The sequence below is a fragment of the Felis catus genome, chromosome D1, assembly GCF_018350175.1.
Source record: "Felis catus isolate Fca126 chromosome D1, F.catus_Fca126_mat1.0, whole genome shotgun sequence".
NCBI lineage: Eukaryota > Metazoa > Chordata > Mammalia > Carnivora > Felidae > Felis > Felis catus.
In genome coordinates this window covers 14,985,127-15,012,324 of record NC_058377.1, presented here as the reverse complement: position 1 = coordinate 15,012,324, position 27,198 = coordinate 14,985,127, and the positions used below count along the sequence as shown (strand labels likewise).

The 27,198-nt window shown below is 54.3% G+C and overlaps 2 protein-coding genes across 5 annotated transcripts in view; one reads left to right on the top strand and one right to left on the bottom strand.

The window, feature by feature from the left end:
* The window catches only part of RNF214 (ring finger protein 214), a 54,462-nt gene extending 53,013 nt beyond the window's left edge, over positions 1-1,449 (bottom strand). For 2 of the 3 annotated variants that reach the window (XM_023239140.2, XM_045038355.1), the window contains exon 1: positions 974-1,449. In XM_023239140.2, coding sequence (XP_023094908.1) covers positions 974-1,312 — 339 coding nt within the window. In that variant the 5' untranslated portion in view covers positions 1,313-1,449. Of the gene's footprint in view, positions 1-925 lie in introns of all 3 variants that reach the window. The other variant, XM_023239139.2, reaches the window with a different exon arrangement.
* A 101-nt stretch (positions 1,450-1,550) lies between these two features.
* Positions 1,551-26,967, top strand: PCSK7 (proprotein convertase subtilisin/kexin type 7). Of its 2 annotated transcripts, none has more exons than XM_023239142.2 (17): positions 1,551-1,683; positions 3,187-3,306; positions 3,768-4,232; positions 5,149-5,283; positions 5,885-6,050; positions 7,219-7,309; positions 8,241-8,295; positions 8,769-8,907; positions 9,762-9,862; positions 12,435-12,602; positions 13,380-13,487; positions 13,910-14,012; positions 23,208-23,364; positions 23,906-24,000; positions 24,838-24,931; positions 25,152-25,269; positions 25,542-26,967. In XM_023239142.2, the coding sequence occupies exons 3-17, from the start codon at positions 3,780-3,782 to the stop codon at positions 25,923-25,925; spliced, it is 2,367 nt and encodes a 788-aa protein (XP_023094910.2). In that variant the 5' UTR covers positions 1,551-1,683; positions 3,187-3,306; positions 3,768-3,779; the 3' UTR covers positions 25,926-26,967. The 2 variants fall into 2 exon arrangements, with proteins under 2 accessions (XP_023094910.2, XP_023094912.2); XM_023239144.2 differs by having other exon boundaries at positions 1,553-1,683; positions 25,560-26,967.
* The last annotated feature ends 231 nt before the right edge of the window (positions 26,968-27,198 follow it).

The following is a 27,198-nucleotide window of genomic DNA, read 5'->3' as shown; positions in this document are numbered from 1 at the left end:
AATCTTGGTTAGTCTACCCAGGAAAAGAGAAGCTGGAAAACAGGGTAATCCAAGTCAGAGAACCAGGACTGATGCCCTTTTTGGATCAAAAGGTCATCCTTTGTGAGGCAGGACAAACTCGTGGCCCTCTATAGTGAAGACAAAGGTGGCGGGGGCGGGGTAGGAGAATGTAAGGGGGGCGGCTAGGGGGTGTAACATAGGGTTAGTTTAAATTCCTGTTTTTAATAGCATCACAGGTATCCCCCCCCCCCCCCCCCCCGCCGGCACTTTCAAGCGCGCACAGGGCAAGTATGGAGACTGGGCTTTATCAACACTTGAGTCACAGGCCAGGAACCCTGTGTGCCTCAGTTTCCCCCATTATACAAAGCTCCTAGGCGAGAACGGGCCCAAATCGCCATTACTGCACCCTCGGGTGCAAACAGCCTGCCCCAACAGAGCCCGGGGTCGCGGGTCCTCGGTGCCCGGTAAACGAGAGCGCAGGGCACGGGTCCTCCGGGCAACTCCGCGGCCGGAGCCCAAGGGGGAGCGGGGCAGGTACCGCGCGCTGCAGGCTGCAGCGCGGGGTGGGAAGTCGAACGTGTCAAGGGAATCCTGCGACGGCCGCCAGTGAGGCGGCGACGCCGGGAGCCACGGGGGCTCGGGGGAGGACGGGGCACGGCCGCGAAGGGGACAATGGGGGAAGCGGCGCCGAGCGACCACGGCCGCTTCAACCGGAGACCGCTAAGCCCGCCGCTTCCTGGAGCCGGAGACCCCCGCACCTCTGGCTCGGGCCCCCCACCGCGAGCCCAGCGCCGGCCCCCTCCTAAGGCCGGGACCCCGGGCCCCGTCCGCTCGGCCCCCTCCACGCCCCCCGCCTCGACCCCCCGCCCCTGCCCGGGCCCCCGGCGTCGCAGCCCCCCTCCCCGCCTGCCCGTCCCGCACACACCTCCCGCGCCGCGCCCCCGGGAGGCAAGGGGGGAGGGACGGGACGCACCTGAGCGGGCGGAGCGGGGGGAGGGGGCGGCCGAGCCTCGGGGGGAGGGGTCGAGCGCCGGCCCGCGCGCGGCACCTCCCACTTCCGGCGGCGCGAGCGGAGCGGGCGAGGCCCGGCCGGGAGAGGAGCGGCTGCGGCGGCACCGCGCCGCCCCCGACGGCGCCCCCTAGCGGCCAGCGCTGGCGCCGTGCGAGCGCCGCGGACTCCGCGGAAGCCCCCTAAGATACAAGTGGACTCTCCCGGGGCGCGGGGAGGAAGAGTGAGGCGACCGCGAGAAGGAAGGAGACCCAGCGGAGGGAAGAGCCCCTCTGGAAAGGTCCCAGAGAGAGTCGGGGCCATGGCGATCAGAGAGAGAAGAGGAACGAGGTGTTTGTAAAGGTCAAAACCGAGATTCCCTTTCCAGAGGACGCCATGAAGGGCAAGACGGTCCCTCCGGGCAGTGCCCCTGTGGAGGACGCCCCGACAGCTCGGGGCGGTGGGGCCAGGCGAGCTGAGCCCACCGCGCCCACACGCTCCTCTCCTGGCGGAGGATGCCCGGAGCGGCCGGCCCCCTAGCGCCGGTTGCTCCGGGCCGCTCGGCCGGGCCGGGGCCTCGCCGCTGATTGGCTGCACCGCCGGGCGGAAGTGATGCTACTGTCACTGGCTCCCCGGGCTCCCGGGAAGCCGCGAGTTTCCGCAGGCGGGCGGCGGCAGCAGCTGCGGCCGAGCCGGTGAGTTGGGCACTCGGTGGGGGCGGGGCCTGGCAAGTCCGGGCGGCCCAGAGCTCGGGGGGGGCGCCGCCCGCGTCCGAGGACGAGGGGGCTGCACCGAGGGCGTCCTCAGTCCCTGCTTGGGGCAGCGCCGGGAGACGGGGCGGTAGGGTCCCGATTCCAGGGTAGTACGGGTCCCTCTGAGGAGGGGGTCACATTGCACGGGGCAGAGGGAAGTAAGTGAAACTGACCGTAGACGCAGCCTGATTTCTAGGAAGCGGGTGTAGAGGCACGAGGAGGAGGACAGCCTCTTGGGACAGACTCTTTCCTGGACTCTGGGCTGCCCGTGTTCTTTCTTTTCACCCTTGGCACCCAAGAGCTGTAAAGATGCACAAAGCAGTTGGGTGAGGTTGTGCTCTGCTTTCAGGGGGGTATTTAAGGTTCCTTTCCCAGAAACCTGGGGTGGAAGTAGGAGATGGTACTGCTCTGCCAGAAAGAAGGAGGAAGTGGTGGCCAGGTTTCTCTTCTCTTCCGGAAATCAATGGGATCTAGGAGACTGAAGGGGCCTACCTAAGTGGGGCATAATCTGGCTATCTGGCAAGACTTTGTTTTACTTAGTCATGTGTGGGAAAGGCATCTGATTATGTTGGGACAGTGGAGGCTGCCGCAGGGCTAGGAGGAATGAAATGTGGAATGCAGGTTTTTGGAGGGAAAAGTTAGGTGGCGTTAAGTTCCCTTCTTCCTTTCCAAAGAGACTTCAGTAAAATACCTATTTTTCTGTAATGTTTTGAGTTGGATCCATTTGGGTATGTGTGTGGGTACTAAGCCCTGCCTCGGGGTGACACGAGTACAGAGCAGATGATTCTGAAGGAGCCCAGTCACCCGTGGGCATGCACATGTTCTGCTGCCCACCCACCTGTGCCTGTCCCCACAGTTGCCCACCAGTTCTAAATTCGGCCCTTCTGAAATCAAGCCATGGGTGCCAGCCCCGGGTTTGGTGTTCAGCCCTCACTTCGAAGCCAACCTGCCAAGCTAGTCCGTAAGGGTATAGCCCCTTAGTGCTACTTTCCAATCATTCCTTCCCGGTTGCCCGGTTGCCCACTTGCTTTTTTCACTCACACTGTCCGGTTTTCCCCATTTCCACTGCTTCCTGCCTACTCTTACTTCCCCTGGCCTCCGTCAGAGATACAGAAATCAGGAAGTTAGCCACCACCTAGACTACTAGGAAGCAGTACTCCCTGCTTCTCGATGAGGGTGTTTTGGCAATAGTTCAAGCCCTCTTCTAGGCCTCTGGGGGCCAAAGAAAAGAGGGTGGCATGATGGTTAGGACAAGAAGTAGGGTTTCTGGGTTCTGTACTGACTTGGCCAGTTCTTTGCCAGTCTGCAGCCAACTTGAGATCCCTGAAAGTGATACTCGATCATTGGCCAGTTCCCTTGGTCACAGGTCCTGGAGTTCATGGCTAGCCTCTGCTTGCTCCCCTGGGTTTGGGAGGACACCGTTTCTTCTTTTCTTGGGGCCCACAGGTCTGCAGTCTGTGCTCAGAGCCAGCACCACTCAGTGAAAGTGATGCCTTTTCTCCATTTGCACAAAATGAGTGTGAGGTGGTCAGCCAGACCAGGAGCTCACCCTCACATAGAGTCCAGGTAGGATTGGGGCACCATTGTGGGGAGTCGGCCCTGAGGACAACCAGATGAGATGTCCGCTGGGGGAAGATTTATGTCCCCTCTCAAGGGAGGAAGGTCTCTTCTAAGAGCAGTCATGATCCTGCCAGTAACCTATGGGAGCGATATGACTTCTAAGCCCTTTTCACAGCAACAGGGGCAAAGAGCAGTGCGTTGCCCGTTAGCAATTGGACATTCGATTTGATTATCTGGTGAGATGGCGATTGGCCCATCATGCCGTGGAGGTATCCCCTGGGGTTGGCACTGGCCCCCACCCCCCCGAGGGCTTATCCCTGTTGCTCAGGAATAAGTGTGAATAAAACGAGAGGATCAGGTATTTAAAAAAGGAGTGGATTGGGGACTTCTAGGTGTAATACATTGATGGCTTGGCCTGCCTGCAGATTCCTGCAGGTGTCTCTGATGCCCTTTCTGTTTGTTTGCAGCCTTCTGCTCTGATGCCGAAGGGGAGGCAGAAAGTGCCACACTTGGATGCCCCCCCGGGCCTGCCCACCTGCCTCTGGCTGGAGCTAGCCGGGCTCTTCTTCCTGGTTCCCTGGGTCATGGGCCTGGCAGGGGCCGATGGGCCTAGAGCCCAGGGTCTGGGGGGGCTAAGCTGGGCCGTGCATCTGGACAGCCTGGGAGGGGAGGAAGAGACCCTGGAGCAGCAGGCAGACGCCTTGGCCCAGGCGGCGGGACTGCTGAATGCTGGGCGCGTCGGGGAGCTCCGCGGCTACTACCTCTTCGTCCAGCCGGCTGGGCGGCAGCAGGCGGAGGCCGCCCGGCAGCAGGCGGAAACCGTGTTATCCGGGCACGAAGCTGTGCGCTGGCACTCGGAGCAGAGGCTGCTCAAGCGGGCCAAGCGCAGTGTCCACTTCAATGACCCCAAGTACCCACAGCAGTGGCACCTGGTGAGTCCAGCCCTGCCGTTTTCGGCTTCCCGGTGGATATGTTCTGGGTGTTCCGTTCGTTAGTGGGCTTTTGACTGTGTTACTCTTCGGTTGCCCCCCATCCTTTGCCTGAGGAGACACAGCTGTGGGCTTCGCCTTCCCTGCACTCACTTCTGGGGAGCCAGTGGGCTGCAGAGGTGAGGGTGTGGGTTCTGGGACCAGGCTGCCTGGAGTCTAATCCAGCTCCACCACTCACCGACACACGCCTTTGAGCAAGCTGCTTAAACCGCTCTCTGCCTCAGTTTCCCCCTCTGTAAAGTGGAGACTGTAACAGTACCTACCTTGTGGAGTTATGGTTAGGATAAGTGAATTAATACATGTGTGTCAGACACATGATAAGTACTTCGTAGCATGTTATGTAATGTTAATAAAATGGTATATATATGTATATATATTTTTTAAGTTTAATTATTTAGAGAGAGAGTGTGAGCGGGGGAGGGACAGAGAGAGAGAGGGAGAGAGAGAATCCCAAGCGCTGTCAGCGCAGAGCCCGACATGGGGCCCAAACTCGCGGACAGTGAGATCGTGACCTGAGCTGGCATCGAGAGTCGGACGCCGAAGCGACTGAGTCGCGCAGGCGCCCAGGAAAATACATATTATATGGCATAATAATTGTATCGTCCAACCCTTAACCTTGCCACATTTCACTTCTACCACCCGTGAATGACGCCAGGCTTTCCCAGGGAGCTAGGCTGTGGCAAAGCCCTCACTTGTCCATCTGTCCCCACTAGACCTATCGGTCTACAACCTCTGTCTGGCTCTTTGAGGGTGGCCAAGCGTGAAAAGGGGCTGCTAGCCTGCTTGTCTGTGAGCTATGCTGTGTGTCACTGGCCTCCCAAGGCTCTGAGAATAGCTCCTGACCCTGTGTCTCCTACAGAATAACCGGCGGAGCCCCGGCAGGGACATCAACGTGACAGGTGTGTGGGAACGCAATGTAACCGGGCGAGGGGTCACTGTGGTGGTCGTGGATGACGGAGTGGAGCACACCATCCAGGACATCGCACCCAACTATGTGAGTGGCCCTGGGACAACCCCTCCGACCCCCGTGTCTCACCTCCTTCTTGATGTTGCCTTAGTCTGGTTCCCTTTCTTCCAGGTCACTGGGCCACACAAAAGGGCCCGGGAGATGGGACGGCTGAGCTTCCCCTTGCCCCCAGCCGGCATTCCAGTCTGGCAGTTAAGACACAGGGACAGGACTCTGGGTGGCACTTCCTGGTTCCGCTTGCTGCTCCCTGCCCTGGGGAGTAAGGAGCGGTCCCTGTTGGCAACTTCCCTCTCCACACGAGTTCTGAGCACCTTCCTCTCTAGCCTGGTCTTCAGGTAGCCCTAGATCTCTTTTACCTGGGTTTCCCAAGCCGTGGAGCAGTCTCCCAGACCCATTTCCACCACGGATGAGAACGAAGTTCCCTGAGCCCTGTGGCACTTTCAGTCTTGCCCCGCGTGTCCTATCTCATGCCTATAGCCTGGGTGGTTTGCAGAGAGAGACAGACAGGCTTGTTGTGCTGGCCCGGAGCCCCAAAGTCCCAGTTTCCCCAGGTCTCCTCTCTCCTTGAGTTCCAGGGCCTGACCCCTGAAAGCCTGTGAATGACCATGTCGCCCCTGCCATGTTTCAGAGCCCCGAGGGCAGCTATGATCTCAACTCCAACGACCCTGACCCTATGCCACACCCAGACGTGGAGAACGGCAATCACCACGGCACGAGGTGTGCGGGCGAGATCGCCGCAGTGCCCAACAACAGCTTCTGTGCCGTGGGAGTGGCGTATGGGAGCCGCATAGCAGGTACCTGCCACTCCGGCCTCATGGGCCTCTCCTGCGGGACCGTCTTCATCCCCTGCCTGCCCCTCCCCCAGATTCTGAACCACGTTGATCCCACTGTTGACACACATAGCATAGGGCAAAGGGAAGCTTATGATATGTGTCTGTGGGACACATGAGTTCATTGGGTTTTGTCAGTGCCGTGGTGTCTCAGACATGCTGTTAGCCACAAACCCTATCATCTACAACAGATAAAAGTGAGAGTGGTCTCAATGTGGGATGGAGACTTCGAGCCCCAGCCACTCTATGGCCTGCCCCCTTTTTCTGTTTGTGGTTATGTCCCATCAAATGACCCGACTCACTGTAATGGTAACTCCTTTTCCTTATCTAGGTTATATTTGTATCTTCATAATTTCCCAAGTACGCTTTTACCTGCCCTTCCTCCTTGACCCTTAATGTCTGTGGAGACTCCTCTGCTATCGCCCAGCTCTCCAACTGTCATCCCTTCTGATGGTCGCTGTCTGCTCTCCCTCCTTTCAAGAGAGCGGAGCAGCGCTGGCCCCCACTGGGGATCGTTCTAAGGCTCCTCCTCTCAGCCTTTGTCCATCAGAGCAGAACGCAAAGGGTGTACACGGGGAAGCCCTCCCCATGACTCCTCCTCGTAAATGCTTGGAAACTACACACTGAATAGAGTGACCGTTTTCCTCTTACACGCCAGCAGAGGTCAGCAACTCTCTCCCTAAATGAGGCGACAGAGCGAGCCAGAAACTTCAGGGACCAAGTCCCTTCTGAAAGCTCCATTTTCCTTACATGGTCGCCGGGATGTGACCCGCCCCATTTGAGAGGGTGAAATTAGGCATCCACGGAGTAGTAATGGTAATGAGTACCTTTTCTTGAACACCTTCTATGTGTCAAGCATCGCACTGCTGTTTTACGTGATTAAGAACGCAAGTAAGGGAACTTAGCTACCTACATTGTGGCCCAGGCCCCTTCCCACAGACCCCATGATCCTTAAAATCTAAGATGTAGCATTATGTTAAAAACCACCATGGTCCATACACGTGGTATAAAAATTCAGAGATACAGGAGCGCTCAGAGGGAAAAGTAAGTCTCCACGTGTGGCTCCCACCACGCTGCTCCCCGTCTAGGGGGCCAACAAGACTGAGGAGCTGATGTGGCCTTCGCTGCCTAGGTATCCGGGTGCTGGATGGACCCCTCACAGACAGCATGGAGGCTGTGGCGTTCAACAAACACTATCAGATCAACGACATCTACAGCTGCAGGTAAGCCAGGAACACGGTGAGGGCGCGAGGCTTCAGCACCTGGCACGGATCCTCCAACAACAGCAAGATGGGCTGGCTCAGCCAGGTCCCAGCCAGGGGCCTCTTACTGGGTTCGACCCAGAAGTCCATCACTCGGATTTCTCCAGATCCCTGGCCACTGGGTCCTTCCTCAGTCCTAAGCCCCGTGTCTCCCCAGGAATCCGGTTGCCATATGAGGAGTGCTGCAGTCTGGCCCATGTTCATTATGTTTAATAAGCTCATGAGGCCTCCTCTCCAACCACAGCCGAGCCAAATGCCCGGCATCAGCCCCGCCGCCCTACGTACATAAATGCACGTCCAGCTTCAGATTATGGTTACGGTTGCGGAGGGGGCAGAGGCTGAGTTCCCGCCTAAGGGGGAACTGAAGTTGGGCTGCCCTCATGGCAATGACAGCACCTGTTCCCCCTCCCAGTACCTCCCTTAAATGTATGACATCATCCTCAGCGTACATTTCTCTTAGAGAAGGAATCGAGAACTCCTCCGACCCAAGAACCCACACAGATTGAGTACTTCCTTTGTGGGTGCTCTCCCGTCAAGCCTGGTATTAGAGCTCTACGTCAGGAGATGGGTGGCCCCGTCCCCCACTACTAATATGTGTTGTGTCCTGCTCCTGAGGACCTGAGAAAGGATTTTCAGGGGCAGGTTAAAGCAGTCCTAAACTGAGAAAGTTTCCAAGGGAAAAAAGAGCCTTATTGCATACTTCTGTTTTCCACCTTGGAGTGAGGGCTGAATCCTTGAACCCTATGTCCTGTGATCATGGCGGTCCTGGCCTGGAGCACTTGGGAGGAGATGAAGAGGCCAGGCCGGGGGGTGGGGGGGGGGGGGTCAGTTAAGACCTGGGTGGGCAGCCGTGGTGTGGCTCTGGCTCTCCCCTCTGGGTATTTCTCAACAGCTGGGGACCAGATGATGACGGGAAGACAGTGGATGGCCCCCATCAGCTTGGAAAGGTAAGTGAAGTGCATGAAGATAGACCTAGGACACCCTCTCCACTCAGGTCCTAGAACTACCACGGGTCGCCCCCTTTCCCACCCCACCCCCGTGTGTGGTGCCAGACTCACATCCCCCAGCCCTCCCACCTCCTTTTGGGAGAACACTCCTAACCTGGAGGTGGGGGTGCTTGGGGGACCCTGGTTCTTAGAGAAGTGGAACAGTGCTTTGAGTTGTTTCCCTGTGATTTGGGGCTCAGCGCCCCACTTCCAGCCCCGCCCTATCTGACAAACAGCGTATGTCCTTCAGACCGTCGTTCAGCTAACGTCTTCCTCCCCTTCTCGTAACCCTCTTTAAATCTCCTTCTCCCATGCCCCAGTGCCTTTGGGCTTTTTTCGCATTTCTTTCTAGGAGGGGAGGAGGCAATTGGTATGGAGGGTAGAGGTCTTCCTAGGAGTTCCTCAGCTGATCCCAGCATGGTTTTACTCCTCAGGCTGCCTTGCAACATGGGGTGATTGCTGGCCGCCGGGGCTTTGGGAGCATCTTTGTGGTAGCCAGCGGGAACGGTGGCCAGCACAACGACAACTGCAACTATGATGGCTATGCCAACTCTATCTACACCGTCACCATAGGTAGCGGCCTGGTGGTTATGCGTGCATGTGTGTGAGTGCGTGTGTGTGTGTGTGTGTGTCGCTCGGTGGGGAGGGGACTCCGTTTCAGTGTGTGAGGGACTCCGTGGTGAGGAGATTGTGCATTTTGGCGTGTGTATCAGTCAGTGGTGAGGGAATTGTGTATTTTTGGGGGGGTGTGCCTCAGTGGTGAGGGGGTTGTGTGTTTTGGGGCGCCCTGGCTTCTGTGTGTCTGTCTAACTGTCCAAGTACAGTCTTCTCTTCAGGCTCACATAGTTAGGAGGGACTATCCCTGTTCTCACAGGACCTCAGGACGTCCTTAGTAGACACCCTACTCCGGGAAGCTTTCAGCCCATCATCTGGTTAGGCTCTGCTCCAGCCTCTCTTCCCATGAGCCACTTGCCTCCTGCTTGAAGCCTTCCCTGACCCCCTCTAGTCTGGATTAAATGCCTCGTACCTGTGCTCCCCACCATAGCATCTGCTGTCCCGTTGTATTCATTTACTTACCTGACTTCTTCCCTGACTTCAGGCTCCTTGAGATCAAGACTGTGACTTTTCCCTTGTGGCCCCAGAGCCCCTCACAGCATGTGACCTGCTGTAGATAATTAATAAGCATTGAGGAAAATGAGTGTGTGAACGGATGAGTCCGTATAGAGGTGGCACTCCCCCCGTTTTACCCCGGAACCTATGGAAAGAAGGGTCTTAGGGCACAGAATACCCTCTGCCGCTTGAGGTTGCCTCTTCAGGTGACGAGCGTGGGCACTCTGAGGCACTTGGGCCACTGAGATCATTTCTGAAACTCAGGACAGCCTCCCAGATGATAACTCAGCTCCCGCTCCCCCTCCTCTCTTCCCCAGGTGCCGTGGACGAGGAGGGCCGGATGCCTTTCTACGCGGAAGAGTGTGCCTCCATGCTGGCGGTCACCTTCAGTGGCGGGGACAAGATGCTCCGGAGCATCGTGAGTGCCTCCTGGGCCCGCGCTCCCCACCCCCGTCCCACGACACTTCCCTCGGGCAGCACAGCCAGGTCTCCTCGTGTCCCCGCTTCCCTGCCCCGTCCCTTACGTTCCTCCTCTTAGCAGATACGGATCTCAGAGGGCATGCCACTGTTGGAAAAATCAGAGCCGAAGACTCTAAACAGATCTGTAAATGGCCTTTATCTTTAAAAGTTTAACTTACAAATATATATTTTGTTATAGGAACGACTAAGCATCACACTGATTAAAGAACTCATGTGCAGTGTCTTCCTTTGGTAGAATTTGGGCTTTGGCTAATTTCTTTGGGCTTAGGAAAAAACCCTTCGTTCCATTACTCTTCAGCCCTTATGTAAATACTGTGAGCTCTGGTCACATTCCTCATCAGGAGTAAAGCTAGCAGTTGTCTTGATGGGATGGGCAGGAAAAGGAGTCCGGGAAATGTCTCAGTCAGCCCAAGAAACAGTTCTTTCCTTAGAGCTAGAATTGGAGCCCTATCGCACAAGAGATTAGAGCCGGGCAGTGGAGCTTCTCAGGCTATGGGAAGCTTTTGAAGAATTCAGAGTCTGATGCCTGCTTCCCACTGGCTTAGCTCCATCCCAGCAGGTTGGGGTCAGGTCTCTGGATTGTGACCCTACAGCTCTCTGCCTGTCCCCGCTGCCCAGAATAGAGCAGTATGGGGATGGGGAAGAGCTGGGCTGGAGCCCGGGGGTATCACATTTCTCCAGCGGCCCAGGTACGGAGGTCTCTCTGGGGCCACTGGGAATTGGGCTGCTTTGTCTTCCTGCTGGGTCAGATTCGTTTTCCAAAACTGAAATTTTGTTTTGCCAGTAAGTGACGTCTGGTCAACACATGGTTCCAAGGCCCTGTGCCAGGGGACCTCAGCTTCCCACCCCCACCCAGGGAGGAAGGTGGAGGGAATGGGTTGAAATGAAAACCTAAGAGATCCTTTGCCCAGCAGGCAGGGGTCTGGGTTCAGAGGGCACTCCAGCCAGGCCAGGCTGGGAGAGGAGGAAGAGGAAGAGGGAACCCTGGTGGAACTCTGGGGAACCCACTCCCAAGGAGGCGTCACCAGCATGGGTGCCATTCTTGCTTTGCTGCTCTGGCCGTTCCCTAACTCAGCTCCACCTCTTACTCCCACCCCCACCTTCCATCCGAACTGTGATTTGTCCAGAGGTGAAAAGAGAGTTTCCTTATCCAAGTTCCCAGCTTTTGGATGTCCTTCCTTGGAAACCCCGCGTTGCCAGTTTCTGTTCAGTGACCAGCTCAGAGGAGCGGTCTTCCTGAGGACAGAGCACGGGGCATGCACTGCCCACCCTATGGCTGGCCGGGGTGCGTCCCTGGACTTTCCTATGGCTTCCCAGGGCTCCCGCCAACCTAGGCCTATTCACAGCCCTCCCAGCTACAACGAGACTGTCCCGGTGACGCCTTTTCCTTAACAGGGAAAAAAAAATCAGTCTGCTCCCTGGCACAGACCAGCCTTCCCCATCTCATTGAGACCACAGCTTGGAGGGTTTTTTCCTTTTTCTCCTGGGAGCGCACAGTGTCTGAGTGAAAATCACATCCCTTGGCAGCTGCTGTAGCAGCTGGGAGGGAAGCAGTGAGTACAATGGAGAAAGGGTAGCTCTTGGCAGAAGTTACCTCCCTGGTGTCTGACCCAGAGAGAAGCCTGGAAGAAAAAAAACTCTCGAGTCTTAACATCAGCACCATGTGCCACATCCAAAGTGCCACATAGTGGAGCAGGTTTAGGCAAACCCGTTGTGGTTCCAGGGTTGATAGGAGCATGAAAAGAACTGGATGCCATCCCTCTCCGCCAGGCAACTCTCCTTCCCGTCCCCCACTGTCACCTCCCCCTGAGAACCACAGGTAGAGTGGGGGGGGGGGGGGGGGGGACTCACGGGAACCATAGTGAGGCACCAGGCCCAGAGCAGCAGGGCGGGCAGGCAGTGTAGACACTAAGCCCTTGCTGAGCTCACAGGGTGGGCGAGGGCACAGTTCCCTCTCCCTGGGAACACATTCCCTTTGTTCGCACTGATGTCACTCCAACCCCTATCGCCGGGCTGCCAAGTTGGATTTCCTTGAATGGTGCCGTCACTGCTGTCCCAGCTCCAGCTGGGGCCCAGAAGCCCGCCTGCCCCCCCATCCCCCCGGGCCACTTCCTCTGTCTAGCTTGGTTGCGGGGGTTGGAGGGCCAGGCTGGGGAATTCGGGACACAGTTATTAGAGGAGCAGGAATCAGGAAACCGTCCTCTGCACATAAGGCCTCTCCCACACCTCCGTCTCCTCTCTGCCCACAGCCGGACCCTCCCGAGTAGCCCTGTAAACTGCCTTCTTTTCTCAGCTCTCCAGAGCTTGTCCCTTGGGGCCTAGGGTAATGAGGGATTTTCCTTTATCCTGACCCGCTAGTGGGCCTCCCTCTGGTCAAAGACTCAGCTCTCACAAAGCCAGGGCCGACCTGAGAGCCTTCCTCCGAGGCCCCGTCCCCTACCCCTCTCTCCACAGCACCTGTGAACTCCGTGTCTAACCCAGTCCCCCCCACCCCCCAATCCACTTCCCAGGTGACCACTGACTGGGACCTTCAGAAGGGCACAGGCTGCACCGAGGGCCACACAGGGACCTCGGCCGCAGCCCCTCTGGCGGCGGGCATGATAGCCCTGATGCTACAGGTGCGGCCCTGTCTCACCTGGCGTGACGTCCAGCACATCGTTGTCTTCACAGCCACCCAGGTGAGACCCTAGCAGCCGGAGCCATGGCCCGGCCCAGCCTTCCCCAGGGTTCTGCTTCCAAGGACTTGCAGGGATCAGGAGGCTTCAGACTCTAAATGTCCCACAAGTGAGGTGCCCGGTGCTTTTCAGAGTTGCCTGTGTCTAGAACAGGCGTGGGGACCCCATCAAGATCCTAGGCCTCAACTCATCCGTACCTATTCTGCCTGTGCTGTTTCACCTGCACAGGAGCACTCTGGCTGTGCTCCCTTATTCCAGGGACGGTGACTCCTGGCTCCCTCTCTAGAAGCAAGCTATGGAGGTGGTGACATCATGGGGCTCTGACCTTTTGTCCCAGCCTTCCTTGGGGAATCCATTCCTAGTAGCCCTGGTGGGAGAGTCTGGACCGGGTCAGCCAGCAGGGCGAGCAAGGAAACCAGAATTAGGTTGTTGACATTATAGTTGACCCTTGAACAGCATGGGTCTGAATGTGTGGATCCACAGTAAATGTATTTTCTCCTCCTTGTGGTTTTCTTGATAACATTTTCTCTTCTCCAGCTGACTTTACTGTACGAATACAATACATAATACATATATGGAATGTGCTAACCAACTGTTTGTGTTGTTGGTAAAGCATCCAGTCAATAGTAGGCTCTTAGGACTTAAGTTTTAGGGAGTCAAAAGTTATACGTGGATTTTCGACTTTGGGGGGCAGGGGGCAGTACCCCACCCTTGAATTGCCCAAAGGTCAGCTGCACTTTGGAAGTCCCAGAGACTAACCAGGATCTCTGTTTCTCTCAGTATGAGGATCGCCGTGCAGATTGGGTCACCAACGAGGCAGGCTTCAGCCACAGCCACCAGCATGGATTCGGCCTGCTCAATGCTTGGAGACTCGTTAATGCAGCCAAGGTGAACAGGTGTTGACAGGGCAGGGACCCCTGCATGGAGCGACCGAGGGAGGGGGCTAAACGCCTAAAACATTGCCTGGCGCATCGTGGGTACTTAGTGTTCTTTGTTTCATCTATCCTAGATGACCCATTTTTCAAATGAAGAGGCAGGCTCAACATTGTCATTGAGGCTTCCAAACTATTGGTAGAGAGTATAGCTGGGGGTTCTCAGGGTGCTGTGGTTCTCATCTTCCACCCTGGACACAGCCATGGCCTCTGGTTCCATAGGGAGCACTCCCAGGGGTCAGCAGGAGCCTTGGGATTGAAAGAAGGTGATGAGGAGAGGGAAAATAAGAGCGGGGCCCTAAGGATCAAGTTGATGTGTGTGTGCATGCGTGTGTGGTCGGTCTTGTTCATTCACCACCACCCCCTTTCCTTTAATAGATCTGGACCTCGGTCCCTTACTTAGCTTCCTATGTCAGCCCTGTGTTAAAAGAGAACAAGGCTATCCCGCTGGCCCCCCACACACTGGAGGTCCTATGGAATGGTAAGTAGTCAGCAGAAAGGGGGTTAATCTGGGGATTGAGGTTTGGGGCGGGGTAACGGGGGAAGTCAAACTCCTCATCCCTGCCCGATTCTAGCCCCTTCCTTTAGGAGCTGAGCTGCAGCCAGACCTGTGGCGTTTTCTTTGACCATTTTAGGACATGTTGCTGCTTCTGACTTGGCTGGCCCCCTGGCTGCTTAAATAAGACCTTTCTCCTGAGTTACTAGTAGTGGAGACGAACTGCTGAGCAACCGGTCAGAATAGCTGGGGGAGGGGCGCCACTGGGACTTGGGCAGACAAGGCAGGAGTTGAAAGATGCTCCTTTGACTTGCATGCCAGGAACTTGCCAGGCAGTTCTCTTCAGCCCAGTGGCCTTTGGATGAAGTAGATGAGTTTCTTCCTTTGATTATCCAGCTTGTCTAATACACAGATAGTTGGATGGGGTGTGTCAGGAGTGGGATGGGAGGACGCAGATGTCACCCTGGGGTGCAGCCACCCGTCCCTCACACCTGGGGTCAGTGGGATTTTCTGAGGGTCTGCAAATTGGAGATGTGGTTTGTGAGGAGCACCGAGGTTGACCCCCTGCCCAGAGACGAGGGAAGCCGGATGGGGGTGCTTGTGCATCTGCGGGGAAGATTGCCCTGAGGCCCCATGTGAGCACTGGCGGGGGGAGGGGGGGGGGGCGGCGCGGTCCCGTGAAGAATTTTGACAGGCAGGGTTATTTGCTGTTTTTGTGTGAAGACTGAAGCATGCCATGCTCTGTGCGCAAATTAGAACTCCGTCCTCACTTCTTCCGGTTTGATCCTAGAAAGTGATCAGACCAGAGTAATAGCAAGAGGAAGAGTAGCCAAAGAAGGGACAGGCAGGGGCGGCCTCTTGGGGCGGAGGTTTCCCTGACAGGGGTTCCGCCGTCTCTCTCCCTAACCACGTCCAGCACTCGCCCAGCTTCCCTCTACGTGGAAGAAGATCCACGGGCCCCGTTCATTGTGTTTTCCGTAAAAGGAATGCTATCTTGGAAAGGGCATCAGCCAAGGCAGAGAAGTGCAGGAACATTCCTGGGAATGAAGGGCCCCGGGCTCTGCCCTCATGAGTCTTGGAGATAGTGTGCCTTTTGTACCTCCCCCCACGGCTCCCTCTCCCAAGCCCCCTGTCCTTTAAGTGACAAAGTAACCCATAATCGCACCTGTCCCGTAGAAGTTGACTTAGAAGAGGGTTGGGGCCTTTCCAGTCTCGTCATCCTCTGCTTCCTCCTGTCTGACCGGGGGACATCGCCCCAGCCTGTGTGGCAAACCTCCCTACGTACAGAGGTGCCTGGCCACCGCTTGTCTGTCACCGGGCAACACAAAAGGAAGGACAGCTTGTCCTGGGCTGGGGACAGTGGGACTCAAATGGTGGGAAGAGGATGAAGCAAAGGGAGGCACAGACCCAGAGTTTTGCTAGTGTTGAGGGCAGCAGGCAGGACTGCTGTGAACTTCTGCAGTCGGAAAAGGTGTCTTCCCCTCTGTCGTGACTCCATTTGCCCCCCGAGCAGACAGGACAGAAAGTGCAAGCTTGTGGGGATGCTTGGAGGTTGAAGGGACTCTAATTAACAAAAGATCAGGGCAACTCAGTCCTAGACAGTCTAGAGACCTGCTCCCATAGCCAACCTGTAGTCTTTTCCCCCCAAGACCTGGGATAGTCGGTGTCTGAGGGCTCAAAATGGACCTTTTATAAGGTGGAGGGAGCTGAACATTGCTGAGATGGGAGAAGAGGCAAAATACCACGAAGACTCTAGAACCTTCCACAACGATAGAAATGTTCTCTATCTGTGCTGCTCAATTCAGTGGCCACTGGCCATTTGAGGCTATTCAACACTTAAATGTGGCTTGTGTGAGGAGCTGAGTTTTAATTTTATTATATTTAAATTTAATCACAAGTGGCTAGTGGCTAGTGGCTGTCATATTGGGCAGCACGAGAGCGAGACAGAGGTTATGGACGAAAAGGGATTGGAGGCCCTTCGTTCCTTTACATCTGACTCTGGGTCTGAAATCTCCACCAGAGGGTGGGAGGGACAGTGGGGTTTGGGAGGAGTGTCTAAAACACAAGAGACTCTGTATTTACAGAAATTTCCTGAAACCCCTTGCGCCTATCTTACCCTATTTACAGTCTGAGTATAACGGGCTCACCTCTGCCTACAGGATGAGTCCTGTTCCTTCCCTTCTCCACACCTTACCTGTCCGACCCAGTCTTTCCCTCTCCACCAACTCTTCCTTTTGCCTTCAAGTGTCCTCCGTTCACCTATTAGGAAACAAAACAAAGTCCCTGCTGTCCTGTAACCTGTAACCCTTTCAAGTGAATTAACTAAAGCCATGGCTCACTTTTATCACCTGCGCTCTCTACCACTGAAGACTCGGTTCCTTGCTCACAGCGCCCCTTTCCCGGCCAGGCCCGGGGGGCTGGTTCCGACTTCATCCTTCTCGACCGGCCTGCTGCTCTGACCCTACGAATGGGGCCCTGGCAGCAGCCTCCCTCCTGTCCAGCTTCCGGGACCTCCTCTGCTCCAGAGCCCTCTTCCAGCTTCTCCGCCCGAGGTCCTCGTGTCCTTTGTTCGCTCTGTCACTACTCCCAGACCGTGAGTGCCTCTTTAGACTCATCCCACAGTTCTCTCTCCTCCCTCTGGTTTCTCGAACTGTGCAGCAGTTTTCGTGACTTTGACTACCAGCTCTCCACAAACGATTCCTGGATCGAAATCTTTTACTGTGATCCCTTACCAGGGGGAGGACAGAGATCGTCATGGCTTCCACAAGGTTGTGAACAAAGAAAGCCCTCTGGCCACAGGGAGAGGGATGAAAAAGACCCCAACTTACCAAAGGCCAAACAATAATAATAATATGATCATCATCAACTATGACTTGAATGCTTTTTATGTGCCAAGCACTATTCTAAGTATCCACTCATTTAAGGTATTAGCTGCCTTAATTCTAGTGTCCACACACGCACGGCCACCTATGTCTCTAACACACCAGTAAGAAAGGCAGGTAGCATGCCACCGTGTATACATCTGAATGCAGACGGGCCCTCATGGGGCTCTTTCTGGATTCCATTCTGTTCCATGATGTTCTCGAACGTGTCATTTACTCTCTGTAAGCCCTTTCTCTGCCGTGTTAATGCTCTCCTCCAACTGTGCTGCCAGTATTTCCCTTCATCTTCCTATCCCAGGTCACATGTGCTGTTGGGTATTTGCCAGCACGCTGCATTTCACATACACAAAATTTAACATTTCATTGTCACCCTCAAAAGCCAGCTTGCTTTCCAGGTTTCCTCTGTTTCTGTCAGAGCCATTGCCGTTCCCTAGGCTCCCACACGTGAAGCTGTGGCATGGTCAGCCCCGCTGTACCCCTTGCTTCTGCCCCGGTCTTCCCCTGTCCATTCCACTGCAGTGTACTGTTTCGCTTATTTCTGTGACATGTCTCTTAATTGATTCACTCTTTCATTCTGCGAACGCGAGACCCACCTCATTCCAGGCACTGTATTAAGTTCTGAGGATTCAGAGTTAGACAGGATTCCTGCCCTCTGGAGCTCACAGTCTGGTAGGGGGAAGGTGCCCCGTCTGCAGTGGAGATGACACAGGTGTCCAGGGAAGTCAGGAGGGCTCTCGGAGAAGCCAGGACTGGCCTTTCAGCAGGTAGCTGGCCAGGGGAAGAGGGGAGGAGAAGGACATCCGGGCAGCAGGGGCAACAGGTGCAGAGGCAACAGAGCTTCAGGGGGCCACGAGTCATGTGTGGCTGGAGCGAGGGTCTGGGGGCAGGACCAGCTAGAACTCCATGTGCCACGGTAAGGAGTTTGGACTTGACCTTAAAATCTGTGTGAGGAGTCTTCAAGATAAGCTCTCACCAACTGATGGTAGGGAAGGGTGAAGGAGAGCAGTCTCTTTAAAAAAAATTTTTTTAATGTTTATTTTTGAGAAAGAGAGAGAGAGAGAGAGAGCAAGGGTGGGGGGGGGGGCAGAGATAGAGGGAGACACAGAATCTGAAACAGGCTCCAGGCTCCAACCTGTCAGCACAGAACCCAATGCAGGGCTTGAACCCATGAGTGGTGAGATCATGACCTGAGATGAGGTTGGATGCTTAACCGGCTAAGGCACCCAGGCACCCCACAGTCTCTTATCTTTTAGAGATACATACGCAGTCTCTCCTGATGAAATTACTTGGTGCCTAGGGATGCCATCAAAAGACTCTGGGAAGAGGAAGAAGTGAGGATCATTGGTGAAACAAGATTGGCCATACATTGATAATTATGGGAGTTAGGTGTTGAGGACATCTGTTCTATTTTTTTAGGTATGCTTGGAATTTTCCATAGAGTGTATGTGTATATATATATATATATACACACACACACATATCTATATAAATGTACATATAAACATATGTATATATGTTTATATATGTTATAACATATATATATATGTTATATATATGTACATATAAATGTTTATATGTACATTTATACACTTATATAAATCAGTATTGCATATTTATTAATATATAAAAAGATTTCTTAGTTATTTAGCTTGAGCAACATCTAGATAGTGATGCCATCAAATGAGATTAAGAACCCAGGTGGGAAAACAGATCTGGGCAAGGGCTACAGAGTATGAAGATTGAGGCTGAGAATTTGACTCTGCTGTGTTTCAGGCTTTTGGGCAACACCTAGAGGTGATATCCAGAAAGCGGTTGAAGAAATAAGTTCAAAGGTCTAGACTGATGGCAGTGGTTTGGGAGTCACCAGCGTAGGAATGGAAGAAAAGGTCTGGGGAAGAATGCATCACCGGGGTTGGCGGGCAGACAAAGGATAAAAGAGGACCCGGGACATTAAAGGAGTGAACAGAGGAAATATGCCTCTGAAGAAAAATGAGGAGAGAGGAGACGGGCTTGAGGGGTAGGAGGAAATCCAGAGGACAGCATCACGAGATTTCATGGCAGTTTCAGCGAGAGGGCAAGTACACAAGGGCAGAAGGGCGTCCCTGGGTTTGCCACCCAGGCCATTGGTGACCTTGAGTGTTGTTTCACTGTAGTCACAGGGGCAAAGCTGGATTGCACTTTGTTAAGTAATTAATGAGGACAGGAGAAGACGTCTGGTTAAAGATGGCAAATTGAACATGTTCTTTTATTTCTGCTTTTCTTCCCAAACCTCACCAAAATGAGAATAAAGGAGTAAAAATGGTATAAGCCTAAAGACAAAGAGAATGGGAGAGACCAGCAAATGAGAGATCTCATCACAGTTTTGGAAGCTGGAAAATGAATGGAGAAGTGAGCAGGGCTGAGAAAATTGCATAGCAAATACCTACAAGGGTGATGCTAAGAAACAAGCCCCTTCGTGCCACAGAATCCCAAAAGGCTCAGGACTTAGAGGCCCCATGTGCTCCGGGAGATGCACGGAGACGCACAGACATGAGGTATGAGGCAAAAAATAGGGATCAATGGAAAGGTAGACTCCTGGGCACCTTCTCCCGTTCTTGGCAGCCAGGTGATTCCCCTTCCTTATCCTGGCAGGAGTTGGGAGGTTTATTCTCCAGAGACAGAGAGTGTACTGGGAGAGATCCCAAGGCCCTGGAGCCAGGTGATTGGAAGGCTTCTCTCTGGAACAATGGAAGGACCCCTCATCAAAAGCCTCGGAGATACTCATATGGAGGGCTCCTCCACGAACTGGTCAGGTCCCAGGCCATCTAATTTTAGGGAAGCTCCACTCATGCTTAGAGCTTCCAACTGGCTTTTGAAGCTAATAAGGATCACTGGCCATTTGAAAAAGGAAACCTCCAAATCCTGAGGACAGTTATTTTCAAGGCCGAAAGTCAGCCTAATTATCATGCGGGAGGGTGGGATACGGATACTTTCAGGCATGCAAGTCTTACTCATGCTTTCGTGTGTCAGAAACTGCTGGACGATACAGTGCTTCCACAAGGAAGGAAACACCAAGAGAGAAAAGGGTGGGGAAGAGAGAAAGGGAGTACAGACAGACAGGAGGCAGAAACCCCAAGGGAGAAGGAAAGGAAGGTCCCAACCCAACGGCAGTGCAGCAGATAGGAGCGGGAGACCAGAAGGCAGAGGGTGAGTCTCCCAGGGACCGTGGCACTGAGGGAGCTTCAAATCTATTCATCTGAAGAAATAGTGTTCAGAGAGCTCGTGTGGTTCTTCCGTGCAGCTGGGGAGGAGTCAGTGATGGGGACATGAAATTAAGTAAAGCAAAAGGAGGGCAATTATTAACTCCAGAGGGGAAGTCAGCAAGTTGTTCAGAAAATGAAATATGATCATTACGTACCACTTGGCTAAATTCCATTTAGAGAAGATGGAGGGGAGGGCAAGGTAGGGAGAAGATGTGGGCGTGGTATTAAATCTTTATCTGCTGTAATCAAAAGTTGATAAATAACGCCAAAAATTGATAAGCCATGAAATAGTCATACGTAGTTATTATTTGGAAACATGAAGGTAGATCCCAGAAGAAAACAATCAAAAGCAAGAGAAAGTGTTTGCTCCTGGGGAGTGGCTCACGAAGGTGGCGAGGGATGGGGTGGGAAATTGTTCTTTTACGTGCTGAGCCCTTCTGGGCCAACTTGCTTTTAAAACCACTTATGCTATCTTGACAGGAAAAAATGTTAAGAATGAATGAGGGGGTAAGAAGTAGAGAGAGCGAATGTAGACATCTTTTCCAAGAAGCTCAACAGTAAAGGAAAATAATATCCGCTACTTACGTGGTCCTCGTACTTGGTGCTTGTTCTAAGTACTGTATGTATATGAACTAATAGAATCCTCCTAGCAACCTATGAAGCAGGTACTGTTACTATCCACCTTTTACACATAAGGAAACAAATTTGATTCTCACAACTAGGACAGGGCTGAGCTGGGATTTGCACCCAGACTGGATGGTTCCAGAGCCCCTGTTCTTTTTTTTTCTTTAATTTTTTTTTTCAATGTTTATTTATTTTTGAGAGACAGAGGGAGACACAGAATCCAAAGCAGGCTCCAGGCTTTGAGCTGTCAGCACAGAGCCCGACGCGGGGCTCGAACCCACAGACCGTGAGATCATGACCTAGGCGGAAGTCGGACACCCAACCGACTGGGCCACCCGGATGCCCCAACAGAGCCCCTGTTCTTAACACTGGTGGGTAGAAGGAAGCGAAGAGTTGAGAAAGGGTTTATATTTGTTTTTGTTTTTCATCTGCAGTAGGAAAGACATAAGCAAGAAGATGGATAAGGGGGCCGGTCCCTCGTTGAACCCTTGCCAGCCACTAGCTGTGAAGGGAAAAGAAAGCAGAGGGGTTTGAGAGCGTAAACAAGAGAGTGTTGGGGAGCTGAGCTGTGGGATCTGAGCCGTTAGGAAAGGGCAGCTGGATGGACCACAAGGAAATGAAGGAAGGGGTCAGGAAAGGAGTGAGGGAAGTGGAGGGACAGGATGGCTTCGTTTCCAGAAGAGGGAGGACATTGGCTTTGAAGACTTGCCAGATGGACTTGAAGACCACGTGCACGTGCACACGCGTGCCCAAAGGGAGCTCGAGATGGGTATTCACCCACGTGCTACTAACGCTTGCCGGGGCCTCTTTCTTTTCAGTTTTGTTCAGCTGCATTTCTGATATGTCTTTGATTAATCTGATGAAACCCGCCATGAGAGTTTCAGGAGCCAGGCCGTCCCAGATAATGAGCAGGCCCAGGGTGTGGTCATGGAAGTGGGATGGAAAGGAAGTTTGGAGCTAAGGAGAGAAAGCAGGTGCAGTCACGACGGGGCGGGGCGGGGGGGCAGTCCTGGAAGCCCTGGTGGATGAGGGTCCAGCGCCTCCCAGAACGCAGTGGGAGGGGGCCGCGCAGGCGGCCAGTGGGCACAGGTCCCGGGAGGACAGGAAGCAGTGCCACAGACTCCAGCCTTTCCTTTCCTCCTCGTCCTTCAATCCTCGCCGTCCACACTCTCAGTGTGAAGTGCAAGTGCTGGGCTCTGCCTTGCCTGTTGGAATGAATAAGTGAAGGAAGAAGCGCTTTAGAGAGATTTTTTTTTCTCGTTGCCACCTGATTTTTTAACATTCCCCAACTGAATCTTCTACTTCAGTCATTTGTGATTCTCTTAAACTTTGTTTCGAAATAACTGTAGATTCACTGCATCACGAAGACATATTCAGGGGGATTTCACGCACCTTCTTCCCCGTGTTAATATCTGAAATAATTACAGTATAGTATCAAAACCAAGACAATGGCATTGCTACAGTCTCTAAAGCATATTCAGATTTCGCCAGTCAGATGTGCACTCGTGTGTGTGCGTGTGCGTGTGTGTGTGTGTGTGTGTGTGTGTGTCTCAGGGTAGGGAGGAGGCTCTGTGCATTTGTACCACATATGTGGCCTTGTGTGTCCACCACCACAATCAAGATCCAGAACCCGACATCCTCGCAGGACTTTCTCATCACCCCTTTGTGGTTGTCCCCTCAGCCCCATTGTGAGCGCCCAGCAGCCACTAATCTGGCGTCTGTCTCCACACTTAACGTGATTCATGAATATCACACAAAGCAAATCGTGCACCATGCATTCTTTTAATAGTGAATTTTTTTCATTCAGCATAATTTCATCGAAGTGTACTTATTTCAGTAGTTGTTTTTAGAGATTTGTATCGCCTTCGGTAAGAGACCTGCCCACCTCCACCTCTACCTCTGTGCCATTTCCCTTCCTGGATGGCACGGCTACCTACCAAAACCCTCTAGCAGTCTGTATTCATCTCCTTCTTCGGCGGGTCTCCCTGCCGTGCGCCTGAACCCACCTGACTCCTCTCTGTTCTAGCATCAGTTATGTATTCCTCACACCGTATCATTCTCCACTTTCAGGTAGAAGGTAGAGGTCACGTCCAACTTCCCTTTCTATCCCCAGTGTCTAGTACGGTGCCTGAAACGTAGGAGGGACTCACGAAGTTACTTTTTGGCTGAATGAATGACGTTGCTCTGTTTGATTCTTACCCTGTGTCTTGAGTATGTTTTCACCCCAGTGAGAGAATAAACTAGATTGTAAATCCCTTGATAGCAGCCTCCACGTTCCGTTCACTCGTGTATGCTATAGGTCCTGGTTAGGACTGCCTTAGGTGTTTGTACGTGGCCTCGATGAGTATGTGCCTTTGTGTGTGCGGGGATGGACGGAGGGCGTAAGTGCTTATGGGGCTGGTTTCCCAGCTGCCCAGCCTGACTTCCCACAGTCAGCAGGATGGACCTGGAGATGTCGGGGCTGAGGACCCTAGAGCACGTGGCCGTGACCGTCTCCATCAGTCATCCACGACGCGGCAGCTTGGAACTCAAACTGTTTTGCCCCAGTGGCATGATGTCCCTCATCGGCGCCCCCCGCAGCATGGACTCGTACGTACACCTGTCTGTCCCTTCTGAGCTCTTTTTGCAACAAGGGTCTTTGTGAGGAAGAGATACGGGAAAAGTGGACTCAGGCACCGGCCTGAGCTATCATGGCACCGGCTGACTGTGGCAGCTGGAAGCCATTTCTGACCTGCGTTGTACAAGTCACTTACAATGTGCTAAGCGCCGCACTTGACAGATATTTTCTCTAATCCTTTGTAAGCTGCCTTTACAAATGCGGAAACAAGTCACAGAGCTAGGAAGTGCCTGAGGAAGTAACGGGAAGCCTAGATCTGTGGAGCTCCCGCAGCCTGTGGTCTTGCCACCTTTACTTTTCCCATGAGGACACACTGATGCGAGTCCTCTGTCCCATTCCCAGGGGACAGAGGCAGCACTGGAGGACCCCTCAGGGCACGCTCCCTAGTGACTGTAGCTCAGGCAACAACTGCTACATTTTCATGGCTGCTTCAGGGAGGAAATCACGTCTGTGGGCCGAGGGTCAGTTCCCTGCCCCGCGCCTACCAGGTTTTCCACTCTGTTTTTCCCCCAGAGATCCCAATGGCTTCAATGACTGGACCTTCTCCACTGTGCGATGCTGGGGGGAGAGAGCGAAGGGGACTTACAGACTTGTTATCAGGGATGTGGGTAAGCCTGCCTGCCCTTCCATCTGGTCCCTCTGGAGCTCAGAGTCCCCGCAGAAACCGTCCCACGGGGAATACGTAGGGTCGCCATTGGACCAACAGGGTAGATGCCAAGAAGTACACCCCATCTAGAATATGGGCACCGAAATCTAAACTTGTTCGTTGGTACTCCCTCTCATATTCCTTGGAGAAGTGACTGATCCATTTTTCCTCAGGATAGCAACAAAAATTCCTTGTTGAAACCACATTTCAAGTCCTTTCACATATAACCGTCCTTCGGCCAGCCCTGGTAGGCAGGTAAGGGCAGGACTAATTTTCACCGTTTTTTGGTTTTGTTTTTTGTTGTTTTGGTTTTTTGGTTTTTTCTTTTTCTTTTTTTTTTTTTTTTTTTTTTTTTGAAAAACCGAGGTACACCCAGAGGTCTGATGTGGCCGGTGCAAGGTCATACAGTATTCCAGCGAGGAGACTGGAAACTGAGCCCAGCTCTCCCGGCTTCCAGTCAAGCTAGGTATTCCCTAGACCAGTGGTTTTCAAACTTTCCTTTAATTTAGTAGAAGGACATTTTATTTCCTCCCCCAAGCAAAATCCCAGCTGAAACCTGAAAATATGAAAGAGCTAAAGGCAGAGCCTCTTGCTTCAGAGTCCCACCTCCCAGCCTCCCCGTGTCCATCCCTGAGCGCACCCGTGAGGCGCGTCTGCAGAAGCCCCCCAGCCAGTGGGACACGCACAGCCTCAGCTGACCGTGGGGTCAAGCCCCCAGGTTGGGGGGGCGGGCAGGGCCTCTGCTGCTCACACGGCCAGCACAGGGGCAGGGCTCACGGTGCTTCTCTTGCCCCTCTAGGAGACGAGACGCCCCAGGCCGGCACCCTCCAACAGTGGCAGCTGACCCTGTATGGCTCTGTGTGGAGTCCAGTAGACATCAGGGACAGACAGCGGTAGGTGCCAGACTCATGTGCCAGAGGGACGGCCATTCCCGGGGGCTGGGAGAGGCCGCTGAGGGCCCCCTCCTCCCTGGGAACCCACACTACACCACCACCACCCCCTTGCTGCCCTGGGACTTCCCTCTCCTCGGCGGTAAGGTGGGAGGACGGGTGAGGGCAGGAGGCAGAGGAACCAAGTTCCAGAGCGGGTTCTCATCCCTTGTCTTCTCCACAGACTGTTAGAAAGTGCCATGAGTGGAAAATACCTGCACGATGGCTTCACTCTGCCCTGTCCTCCCGGGCTGAAAATCCCCGAGGAAGATGGTTACACCATCACCCCTAACACCCTCAAGGTACGAAGGCCGAGCCTCCAGCTCCAGGTGGGCAGGAGGGGGCTGGGGGCGGGGGGGATCGGTCCTTGCTGGGGTGCTCCAAGTGACCTGAGAAGTGAGGGGTGGGGAAGACCTGGGTCCCCACTCTACTAGCCAGCTCGAAGAGGGCACTGCTCAGTGGGGTCAAGTGCTTTGAGGTGGGGCAGCGGTCCCTGGGAGGTGAGGGACTTTCTGAGCTCGTTGTTCTGGGCTGAGGAAAGCCACAGGGCTTTGGGAAACCATCCCTAACTCAGGTGCTGGACCTTTCCCAGACTCTGGTGCTGGTAGGCAGTTTTACCATCTTCTGGACCATTTACTACATGCTGGAAATATACCTGAGCCAGAGGAATGTGGCCTCCCACCGCGTTTGTAGGAGCGGACCCTGCCACTGGCCCCAACGAAGCCAAAAAGCCAGGGAGGAGGGGACAGAACTGGAATCAGTGCCACTCTGCAACAGCAAAGATCCAGATGGAGTGGAGACAGAAAGTGAGCGCCCTGCCACCACCTCTGGTCCCCTTGTCCCGGACCTGTTGGATCAAGGGGACTGGGGCCTGTCCCAGGACAGGAGGGCCCTGGACCACCCTCATCATCAGCTACCCCCAGACCTGTTGCAGGGGAAAGAGGAGCAGATTTGCTGACCCAGGGCCCAGCAGACTCAACATGGGCCAGGCCCTTCCTTCCCCGAGCCAGGGAAGCTGGGAAAGCTGCTCCGAAGTCCCAGGAACTCTGGGGAGAAGGCGGCCCTGATGCTAACATGGGGAACCCACAGGCCTCAAGAGCTCCCTGTGACTACATTCAGGGAGGGCGAGGGACTTCTCACGGTGCAGTGACAGAGGAATGGTGCCAGAGAACAGTGTGGCCATAGCCTCAAGATCTTCCTCCTCCTGAAAGCTTTTGGTGAGAAGGTCTCGGACAAAGGCTCGGCCCCTCCCGTTTGTCAGGCCTGCTTCCGCATTTCTCCTGGGCAGGCCGGTGATGTGGGTCACAGGGACCCTCACCCATGTGGTGGGGCGGTGCCCGCCAGGCCAGAAGAGCCTCTCAGTGGAAACATCACTGGGGTCACTTAGGAAGAGGGCTCAGGGTGAAGGCTGGGAAGAGCCCCTGCATATATGCCTGTCCTTTTGATGACCCAGGACCTAGAAACCACAGTCCCCTCCTCTCCCTCCCTCACCTTCCTGCCTACGCCTGGAACTTAGGACATACAGGTATGGCAGTCAGCCCTCAGCCCAGCCACACTCGCCCTGAAAGCAGCTGCCTCCATTGGCCCTGATCAGAAGCCAACCTTGAACATACCCCTGACTCCTTCACCACCGCCCCCCACCCTCCGTCCTGAGGGACCGGTACGATGCTCCTGGCACGGCTCCCCGGGGCCCGCGCTGCCTCACTACGGTAGTCTGCAGCAGGACTCTGACGGGGCTCGGCCACTGCCACTCCAGCCCTGCGACCGCCCTGTCTTCCTCTGCAAAGTGCTCAGGGAAATGGCCTTACCCGCTGGAGGCCCGCCGTCCGCCTGACAGGCTGTGAGTCCTCCCACCATTACTGGCCTCCCCCCCTCTTCTGAGCTAGTTTGGTTGATCTGAATTTTTTTTAACGCTTAAGATTTGGGTTTGTCTTTTCACAGCAACATTTGGTTGAATGTTTTTCTGCACAGCTTTTCCAAAATAAAAACCTTCCACGCAACCCTGCCCCCCCCAGCTCCTTTCATCTGCCCCCCAGAGCTAATGCAAGTTGCCAGGCTGCTCGCCTTGGCCTTCGGTCCCCGGTCCCCGAGATCCACTCTCCTCCTCCGTGTGGCCCTCTGAAGGAAACTGGCCCCCCTTGAGGTCCTAGAATTTGAGAGGTCCTTCGGAGCTGGCCTTCAGGAACCCACATAAATGTTGCCTGCCTCTTCCCTGCTCATGTTCCCTAGAA